The sequence below is a fragment of the Myxine glutinosa genome, chromosome 5 (assembly GCF_964187855.1).
Source record: "Myxine glutinosa chromosome 5, kmMyxGlut1.1, whole genome shotgun sequence".
In the NCBI taxonomy this organism is placed as follows: Eukaryota; Metazoa; Chordata; class Myxini; order Myxiniformes; family Myxinidae; genus Myxine; species Myxine glutinosa.
In genome coordinates this window covers 201,105,590-201,116,805 of record NC_136265.1, presented here as the reverse complement: position 1 = coordinate 201,116,805, position 11,216 = coordinate 201,105,590, and the positions used below count along the sequence as shown (strand labels likewise).

General features: G+C 43.7%; 1 protein-coding gene across 1 annotated transcript in view; it reads left to right on the top strand.

Annotated features, from left to right (window-relative positions):
* Positions 1-2,785: 2,785 nt before the first annotated feature.
* The window catches only part of HAAO (3-hydroxyanthranilate 3,4-dioxygenase), a 138,083-nt gene continuing 129,652 nt past the window's right edge, over positions 2,786-11,216 (top strand). The window contains exon 1 of the mRNA XM_078779368.1: positions 2,786-3,247. Within this exon, the coding sequence (XP_078635494.1) occupies positions 3,165-3,247 (83 nt within the window). The 5' untranslated portion in view covers positions 2,786-3,164. The remainder of the gene's footprint in view (positions 3,248-11,216) is intronic.

Below are 11,216 nucleotides of genomic sequence, written 5' to 3'. Positions count from 1 at the left end.
CCCTCTGATTGAGCATGGTCGACCCCTCGGCTCATAGCCTATAATTACCCTCGCCAGAGGAGAGCATATTGCATTTGAGTCCGTTTGTCTGTTTGTTTGTCCGCACCGAATAAATATGATTTTCTCTGCAACCGTTGGTCCGATTGGCAGGAAATTTTCACCATAGGTGCAACTCCACCTGTATAATTTTTTAATGATAATTATGACGTCATAGGTCACGTGGTTCGGCCGCCATCTTGGAAAAATCGAAAAACTTTGCACCTTTATATCACAGAAAGCGCTGCACAGAAAAAATTGAGACATGACTCATTGTAAAGAACTCTCCATGGGGAATAAAATATGTTAATGATGATGTCATAGGTGCCTCCATTATGACGTCATAATTCGACATGCACAAAACTTCATCCAATCAAGATGAAATTTCTTGAGCGCCATGTCGGCATAAACTGGTGGAGAAAAAGAAAATGATGACATCATCGGTCACGTGGTTTGGCCGCCATCTTGGGAAAACCGAAAAACTTTGCACCTCCATATCTCCGAAAGCACTGAATAGAAAAAATGGAGACATGGCTCATTGTAAAGAACTCTCCATGGGGAATAAAATATGTTAATGATGATATCATAGGTGCCTCCATTATGACGTCATAATTCGACAAGTACAAAACTTCATCCAATAAAGATGAAACTTCTTGAGCATAATCCAGGAATAAATTAGTTCAGAAAAAAAATAATGATGACTTCATCGGTCACGTGGTTCGGCCGCCATATTTGTTTTAACACAAAAGCCTTAAAAACCACTGAAAATACATCCTGGTGAGGGTTTGCAATCTCTGATTGCTCTTTTTCTTGTTACCACTGCATTCACTTTCATTTACAACTTTACCCTTCCCCAAGTTCGCACAAAAACCAAAATTGACGGCACCAGAAGACAGATGGATGGAAGACGTTTTCCTAACTTTTTAACAGTTTATTAATAACTATCAAGGGTACCTGTCATTGCTGGGGGTGGGGGGTGGGGGGGGGGAAGGGGTGGAAAGTTGAGAAGCCGGGGGGGGGGGGAGAGGAGTGTGGGTTAGGAGGGTTGGTGGGCCGGGGATAGCAGCATTTGAGGGGGCTCGGGGATAGGAGGACCGCCGGGTGGGAGCAGGAGAACTGCCGGGCGAGAGGGGGAGGGGGCAGGAGAATCGCTGGAGTTGGTGTGGGTCAGAAGCTGGGCCACGGAGGCAGGGAGGGAGGTGTGGTTGGACCACATCACCAACCACTGTACACCACCCACCACAATCCCGAGGGTGTGGTAAGCAGGGTTCAAACCGCAGCCACAGAGCCTATCCACCTGAACACAAACACGAGGGGATAATGCCCTGTATCACTGCACCAGGATCTGGACATAGTCAGAGGACCCAAACCAGCACATTTGCTGCCAAAGCACATTTCAAGCCTCAGAAAACGACAATAACACGATGAAGTCCGAATTAAGACCCCTCAAGAAAATTGTTTACTTCGGGAAAGGTTTTCCACGTTTGGATAACGACGAAATGTCGATCAAAGGTCGTAGTCGTGTTTCAACCCCAGACTACAGAGCTTAAAGGTAAGTGTCGAGTCCACCAAAGACCTCATGTTCTGTATCACCAATTTCCAACCTTCGAGCAAGTTGAAAGGATGAAATTTCAAAGTTTGCTACTTTAAATTCTATCTCGTCAATTGCCAGAAAAAGTTCCTAATCCCACAATTTCATGTCCCCATCATATTTGTTTATCCTCATCCTCCCCCTCCTCTTCCTCCATCCTCTTTCTCTTCTTCCTACTCTTCCTCTTCTTCCTCCTCCTCTTCCTCCTCCTCTTCTCCCTCCTCCTCTTCTTTCTCCTCCACCTACTCTTCTTCCTCCTCCTCCTCGTACTCTGCTTCCGCCTCCTCTTTCTCCTCCTCCTCCTCCTCTTATTTCTCCTCCTCCTATCCTCTTTTTCCTCCTCTTCCTCTTCTTCCTCCACCTCTTCTTTCTCCTCCTCCTACTCCTCCTCCTCTTCCTCTTCTTCCTCTTCCTCTTACTCTGCTTCCTCCCCCTCTTCCTTTTCTTCTTCCTCCGTATCCTCCTCCTCTTCCTCTTCCTCTACTTCCTCCTCCTCCTCCCCCTTTCCTCTTTCCTAAAAAAATCAACTTGGTGAAATTGCTCCAACATTCTGTTGTTCTAATTGAAAACACTACTCGTGTTTTTGGAATCTGAAAGAGTGGTCACGGAACATCAAGTAAATTCAATGACCGCAGGTGTGGTGACCAACTGATCAGTAAATGGGACTCGTTCACGGTTGGTTTCCTCTCGTTATACCTATGTACCTGCGACACGAGACATACATCTATCTGACTGTCCTTTCAGCTATCTGTTCAATCCGTAGTACGTGCTTTGCCGGGACCGATGTTTGCGTAATTGGACGTTTGTTTGAAATTCCAGTTTTTATCTGTTTGTTTTACGTGTGACGTCATTTGCATTACGCAAGACAGATCTTTGGGGTTGCATCACAAACACGATGGTCCAAATGGCCTTTATGTGCGTGCCATTATTGTTGGCTGTGCACAATTCCATGATTTAATAATTATGTTGACCTCTAATCCCTTTGTCTTCCCAATCCCATTTTCCCGAACAATGGGATCAGCTCCCTGTATCCTGCTCTTCAACCCTCACCTGCACCACCCTCACCTGCACCATCGATTTTGCACATCATGACGTCAGGACGTCATATGTGTGATCCGTCCCATGCTGCGAAACCATCATTCTGCTGGTTGCATCATTACTGTGTCATGTCTACTCCATCGATACGTCATGCTACATGTATATTAGGCACAGATACTACCAACAGGTGTGGACTATTCTTGAAGGACACCTGGCATAGTTGTTTACTGTGGGTCTGTAACTCCCGCAACGTCCGCCCTTGTGAAGTTTTAATGAAGAAGAGTCTAGTTGATGCAGGTATTCTAACCAGGTGTTGCAATGCAGAATCCATGGCGTGCCCTTTGAGCATGAACAGGCACTCGGACTGTGTGCGAGTTGGGAGGGGTCTCTCAGGAGTAGCGGGCAGGGTTTTCACATAGGGTGTGTAGTTGTAGGACTAGGAGTGCACGGTGTACACGTTGGGTCTTCACGTCCTGTCGTTAAAGGTGCGAGTACCGCGATGGCCCTGCATAAGATCAACGTCGAGCGCTGGATCGCGGAGAACGAGTGCTGCTTCGTGCCGCCAGTTTGCAACAGGCTTATGTGAGCATCTCGGTGTTTGGAGGGAATGGGGGTTGAGGGAATATTATGGTGGACTTACGATCTGCTTGTCGATGTGACCGCGTGATTGTGAAAATGGGATTGCGAGTGGTGCAAGAGTGGATCCTACATGTGAAAGTGATCGAGCGATCTCTGCATGCAGCCGAAACTTAACGCAATGTGCGATATACTCCATGCACCGATCGTACGCATTCTTCTACTTCTCCTTATTGGCCCCCGTCGCACCGCGGAGCGAAAGGGGGACTATGCTTTTCCCTTCCTCCGTGTGTCCGTCCGTCCGTCCGGGCGTGCGTGCGTGTGTGCGGAAGCGAAGGACCGCATTCGAATTTGGTGTGCAGGTGCAACCCACGTCAGAATCCAAGATGGCCGCCGCCATGTATGTCTGATGCCATGTATGTCTGAACCTTGTGAGCGGAATATATTGAAAAATAAGCGAAGTACCAACTTCTAATCTGGTGTGTGGGTGTATCTAGGCACAAGGAAGAACGCAATTGAAAATTCGGTCGCCACGTCAAAATCCAAGATGGCTGCCGCCATGTATGTCTGATGCCATGTATGTCTGAACCTTGTGAGTGGAATATCTTGAAAAACAAGCATTCTGAGTATTGCGCTGCAATACATGTCCCCTACCAAAGTTCAAAGTGCCATAACTTTGTCAAAAATGATCGAATATGCAAATTTATGCACGGTTGATGCTGGTTTTCTAACTTGATCTGAGGTATGCTGAGACACGTGTGTCACGCCTCGCCTCGTTGATAAGCCCGCAAGGTCGCTCCGTGGAGCGGCCTGCACGTATTACACTGTGTGAATTATATAAATTATTACCAACTCACGGTCTGAGGTACTAGCGATTCAAGAGATATCCATTTTTAAAAAATATTTTCGTTTAATTAACGATATCTGCAAAAACCACGTGCCCTATCGCAAATTCCAAAAGGACATTTTAGTAGACTGACATGCTGAACAGATCTGTGAAGTTTTCCCTCGATTGGATCAAAAATGAGGGAGGAGCTCGGTTTTAAAGGTTCATGCTTATAAACGTCATAACTCTGAAACCATGTGACGCATGACGTCATGCTCGCTGACTTTTTTGTTAGTCATGGGTATGCGATTCTGCCTGCAAAGTTTGGCCTCGATCTGTTCAGCCGTTGCAGAGAAAAAGGGGTTTTAGTGTTTTCACGAAAAACAATATGGCGACCGAACCACGTGACCTGTGACGTCATAATTACCCTTAAAATATTCTACAGACCGATTCCATCATATGGTGAAAATTTTATCTCCATCGGTCCTATTATTGCAGAGAAATTGGGTTTTAAAGGAAATTAAAACTTAAAATGGCACTGAGTTAAGGATCATCAGAATTATCAGAATTACCAAAGGTCAAAGTGCCATAACTTTGTTAAAAATGATCGAAACATCGTGAAGTTCGAACTTCATCTGTAACTTATCATGAGGAAACCATGTGCTAAGTTTGAAATCATTAGCATTAAGCGTTTAGAAAAAAAAGGCCGGAAAACTGTTCTTTGCGTGACGGACTGACAGACTGACAGACGGAGGGACGGCGTGCAAACCTATAGTCCCCTCCGGTGTACACCGGTAGGGGACTAATAAGCGAAGTACCAACTTCTAATCTGGTGTGTGTGTGTGTGTGTGTGTGTGTGTATATCTAAGCATAAGGAAGAACGCTATTGAAAATTGGGTCGCCATGTCAAAATCCAAGATGACCGCCACCATATATATATCTGAACCTTGTGAGCAAAATATCTTGAAAAACAAGCATTCTGAGTATTGCGCTGCAATACATGTCCCCTACCAAAGTTCAAAGTGCCATAACTTTGTCAAAAATGATCGAATATGCAAATTTATGCACGGTTGATGCTGGTTTTCAAACTTGATCTGAGGTATGCTGAGACACATGTGTGTCACGCCTCGCCTCCTTGATAAGCCCGCAAGGTCGCTCGTGGAGTGGCCTGCACGTATTGCACTGTGTGAATTATATAATTACCAACTCACGGTCTGAGGTTCCAGCGATTCAAGAGATATCCATTTTTTTATATTTTCGTTTAATTGACGATATCTGCCAAACCACGTGCCCTATCGCAAATTCCAAAAGGACATTTTAGTAGACCGACACGCTGAACAGATCTGCGAAGTTTTCCCTCGATTAGATCAAAAATGAGGGAGGGGCTCGGTTTTAAAGGTTCAGGCTTAAAACGTCATAACTCTGAAACCATGTGACGCATGACGTCATGCTCGCTGACTTTTTTGTTCGTCATGGGTATTCGATTCTGCCTGCAAAGTCTGGCCTCGATCTGTTCAGCGGTTGCAGAGAAAAAGGGGTTTTAGTGTTTTCACGAAAAACAATATGGCGGCCAAACCACGTGACCTGTAACGTCGTAATTACCATTAAAATATTCTACAGACCGAGTCCCTCTTACGGTGAAAATTTGGTCTCAATCGGTCCAATAATTGAAGAGAAAATGTTTTTTTTAAGGAAATTAAAACTTAAAATGGCACCGAGTTAAGGATCATCAGAATTATCAGAATTCCCAAAGTTCAAAGTGCCATAACTTTGTCAAAAATGATCGAAACGTCGTGAAGTACGAACTTGATCTGTAACTTATCATGAGGAAACCATGTGCCAAGTTTGAAATCATTAGCATTAAGCGTTTAGAAAAGAAGTCCCGAAAACTGTTCTTTGCGCGACGGACTGACGGACGGAGGGACGGCGTGCAAACCTATAGTCCCCTCCGGTGTACACCGGCAGGGGACTAATAGCCAGCGAAGCCGGTGTTGTCAATAAATGCGTACGTATTATGTCGAAAACCAGATTATGCCTTGGCTTGAGAATTCCGAAGCTCAATGGAGGCCGCCATCTTGCGGATGCGGAAGTATGCATAACAAATTGAAAAACGTTCAATAGGAGTTTCTTTCACCCGTCTTTGTTTGATTCACAATCTTATGCACCTCCAATTTATTATTAAAATACTTTAAGACCTACCTCGGCCCACACGGGCCTGGTTATCTTCAACGAAAAGCGTCACCAAACACCGGAACCAATGAGATTCGAGCATTTGAAAAAATATTTCTGAAACCAAATCACGCAATGGAGGCCGCCATCGACCGGATGCGGAAGTTTGCATAAAACAATTGCGAAAAAGTTCAATAGGAGTTTGTTTCACCCGTCTTTGTTTGATTCACAATCTAATGCACCTCTAATTTGTAATTAAAATACGTTAAGACCAACCTCGTTATCTTCAACGAAAATCGTCACCAAACACCGGAACCAATGAGATTCGAGCATTTGAAAAAATATTTTTTTAAAGCTTATTACGCGTTTCAAAGGGTGAAAACGGCGTCAAATTTTCTCAAATTGACGAAGAATTATTTTTTAGAAATCTCGTGGCCGTCGGGGATAGTTTTTCACTGCCGGAAATATCCGAAGGTGAGAAAGTGCAATGTGACTCCTGCTCATTCACCAGGTTACAATCTACGCTGTTTCAATTACCAGTTTAAGTCTACACTTTAACTGCACACTGCTAAATTTCTCTAAAGCGTGTAAAGACCTTTGAGTGCTCGCACCAGCATATATGTGTTGTTGAGGATGTTCCAAAGTACTTACAGGTCACTATCAGCGTCTATCACCTTCTTTTCGCGATAAAAAACAATGTTCTCACGAAACGTAATTGGAAAGTAAACCACTCTGGGCCATTTTCGAAATTTTTCTCTTCTTTAGTGGTAGACCTGAAAAGCCAAATTAGGTTTCAATCCCATGCTCCCATGCTCAGTAGGTTTGTCTGATTTATGATGTTGTCCTGCACCTACCGGTATAAGCGGTTTACATAAAGAAAGAAACCTCGGTTTGATTAACGACAGTCACACATTGCCGTTGCAACGGCGCTATCGTCTGATCTGTCGGCACTGATCTTACTGCAAGCTAACTTCTTCTGGTGGAGGAAGCTGCCGTGCCCGGAGAGAACCAGCCCTGACAGTGACTGAAGTTAGAAGACTACTCACATACTGTGAAAACGTGTTGAGCCCAGTTAAAATTTCTTAAAATAGGCCTTAAGCTAGCACATCGTATAGTTACTTCCTTAAGCTTCTTGTGACATTTATTGTATGTAGGTATTGGGGAGGACTGTCTGCTCTTCTCTTTTACCAAGTCTTACCAGGTACGGTACCTACACCGACCTACTATCAACTACCTAACCTACTGATGCCATCGTGATGGGTAAAATAGTGGCAAGAGGCTTTGGCTTCACCGGCTCATTGCGGCTTTGCAGTCGGGTACTAGTAGCCGGCGAAGCCGGTGTTGTCAATATACGCGTACGTATTATGTCGAAAACCAGATTATGCCTTGGCTTGAGAATTCCGAAGCTCAATGGAGGCCGCCATCTTGCGGATGCGGAAGTATGCATAACAAATTGAAAAACATTCAATAGGAGTTTCTTTCACCCGTCTTTGTTTGATTCACCATCTTATGCACCTCCAATTTATGATTAAAATACTTTAAGACCAACCTTGTTATCTTCAACGAAAAGCGTCACCAAACACCAGAACCAATGAGATTCGAGCATTTGAAAAAATATTTCTAAAACCAAACCACGCAATGGAGGCCGCCATCGACCGGATGCGGACGTTTGCATAAAACAATTGCGAAAAAGTTCAATAGGAGTTTGTTTCACCCGTCTTTGTTTGATTCACAATCTAATGCACCTCTAATTTGTAATTAAAATATGTTAAGACCAACCTCGTTATCTTCAACGAAAATCGTCACCAAACACCGGAACCAATGAGATTCGAGCATTTGAAAAATATTTTTTTAAAGCTTATTACGCGTTTCGGAGGGTGAAAACGGCGTCAAATATTCTAAAATTGACGAAGAATTATTTTTTAGAAATCTCGCGGCCGTAGGGGATAGTTTTTCATGGCCGGAAATATCCGAAGTTCAGACGGAATTCACCGAATTAATCAAGAAGTAAATTTTATCAATTTTAATCTCATCCAGAATGCAAATGGTACCTACTACACCTACTACACCTACTACACCGACGGTACCTACCACACCTACCTACTACCAACTACCTAACCTACTGATGCCACAGTGATGGGTAAAATAGTGGCAAGAGGCTTTGGCTTCGCCGACTCATTGCGGCTTTGCAGTCGGGTACTAAGAGCCGGCTAAGCCTGTGTTGTGAATAAACGCGTACGTATTATGTTGAAAACCAGATTATGCTGGATCCCTTGGCTTGAGAATTCCGAAGCTGTGACGCACCAAATCGCTCAATGGAGGCCGCCATCTTGCGGATGCGGAAGTATGCATAACAAATTGAAAAAGGTTCAACAGGAGTTTGTTTCACCTGTCTTTGTTTGATTCACATTCTTATGCACCTCTAATTTTTAATTAAAATACTTTAAGACCAACTTCGGCCCGCACGGGTCTGGTTATCTTCAACGAAAATCGTCAGCAAACCCCGGAACCAATGAGATTCGAGCATTTGAAAAAATATTTCTAAAACCCAATCACTCAATGGAGGCTGCCATCATCCGGATGCGGAAGTATGCATAAAAAAATTGAGAAAAAGTTCAATAGGAGTTTGTTTCGCCCGTCTTTGTTTGATTCACCATCTGATGCACCTCTAATGTGTAATTAAAATACTTTCGGCTCAACCTCGTTATCTTCAACGAAAATCGTCACCAAACACCGGAACCAATGAGATTCGAGCATTTCAAAAATTATTTCAAAAAAGCTTATTACGCGTTTCGGAGGTTGAAAATGGCGTCAAATATTCTAAAATTGACGAAGAATTATTTTTTAGAAATCTCGCAGCCGTAGGGGATAGTTTTTCATGGCCCGAAATATCCGAAGTTGAGACGGAATTCACCGAATTAATCAAGAAGTAAATTTTATCAATTTCAATCTCATCCAGAATGCAAATGGTGTCATTGTAGGTCTGAATTTGCGAAATTTTGTGAGCTGACCAATCAGCGATCAGCTTAGGTCAGCCAATCAGCGCTATCGACACGGTTTGATTAACGACATTCACACATTACCGTTGAAACGGCGCTATCGTCTGACCTGTTGGCACTAATCTTACTGCAAGCTAACTTCTTCTGGTGGAGGAAGCCGCAGTGCCCAGAGAGAACCAGTTCTGACAGCAACTGAAGTTAGATGACTACACACATACTGTGAAAACGTATGTTAAGCCCAGTTAAAATTTCTTAAAATAGGCCTTAAGCTAGCACATCGTATAGTTACTTCCTTAAGCTTCTTGTGACATTTATTGTATGTAGGTATTGGGGAGGACTGTCTGCTCTTCTCTTTTACCAAGTCTTACCAGGTACGGTACCTACTACACCTACCTACTACCAACTACCTAACCTACTGATGCCATAGTGATGGGTAAAATAGTGGCAAGAGGCTTTGGCTTCGCCGGCTCATTGCGGCTTTGCAGTCGGGTACTAGTAGCCGGCGAAGCCGGTGTTGTGAATAAACGCGTACGTATTATGTTGAAAACCAGATTATGCTGGATCCCTTGGCTTGAGAATTCCGAAGCTGTGACGCACCAAATCGCTCAATGGAGGCCGCCATCTTGCGGATGCGGAAGTATGCATAACAAATTGAAAAAGGTTCAATAGGAGTTTGTTTCACCCGTCTTTGTTTGATTCACCATCTTATGCACCTCTAATTTGTAATTAAAATACTTTAAGACCAACCTCGGCCCGCACGGGCCTGGTTATCTTCAACGAAAATTGTCACCAAACACCGGAACCAATGAGATTCGAGCATTTGAAAAAATATTTCTAAAACCAAATCACTCAATGGAGGCCGCCATCGTCCGGATGCGGAAGTATGCATAAAAAATTTGAGAAAAAGTTCAATAGGAGTTTGTTTCACCCGTCTTTGTTTGATTCACCATCTGATGCACCTCTAATGTGTAATTCAAATACTTTAAGACCAACGTCGTTATCTTCAACGAAAATCGTCACCAAACACCGGAACCAATGAGATTCGAGCATTTCAAAAATTATTTCAAAAAAGCTTATTACGCGTTTCGGAGGGTGAAAACGGCGTCAAATATTTTAAAATTGATGAAGAATTATTTTTTAGAAATGTCGCGGCCGTAGGGGATAGTTTTTCACGGCCAGAAATATCCGGAGTTCAGACGGAATTCACCGAATTAATCAAGAAGTAAATTTTATCAATATTTTAATCTCATCCAAAATGCAAATGGTGTCATTTTGAAATAGGTACGGTACCTACTACACCTACCTACTACCAACCAGATAACCTAACTGATGCCATAGTGATGGGTAAAATAGTGGCAAGAGGCTTTGGCTTCGCCGGCTCATTGCGGCTTTGCAGTCGGGTACTAGTAAGCTAAGTACCAACTTCTAATCTGGTGTGTGGGTGTACCTAGGCATAAGGAAGAACCCTCTTGAAAATTCGGTCGCCACGTCAAAATCCAAGATGGCCGCCGCCATGTATGTCTGCACCTTGTGAGATGAATATCTTGAAAAATAAGCGAAGTACCAACTTCTAATCTGAGGTTTGGGTGCATCTAGGCATAAGGAAGAACCCTATTGAAAATTGGGTCGCCACGTCAAAATCCAAGATGGCCACCGCCATGTATGTCTGAACCTTGTGAGCGGAATACTTTGAAAAATAAGCGAAGTACCAACTTCTAATCTGGTGTGTGGGTGTATCTAGGCATAAGGAAGAACGCTATTGAAAATTGGGTCGCCACGTCAAAATCCAAGATGGCTGCCTCCGTGTATGTCTGAACCTTGTGAGCGAAATATCATATCATAGCATGTTTTCTGCGTCTTCCACTTTGTCAACTCACATCACTTCCCCGACGGGGGACCTAGGCGTAACGCTTGTTCTTCTTGTCTTCCTCCTCTTATTAGTCTTCTTCTTCGTAATCCTATTCATCGTTGTCTTCCTGTG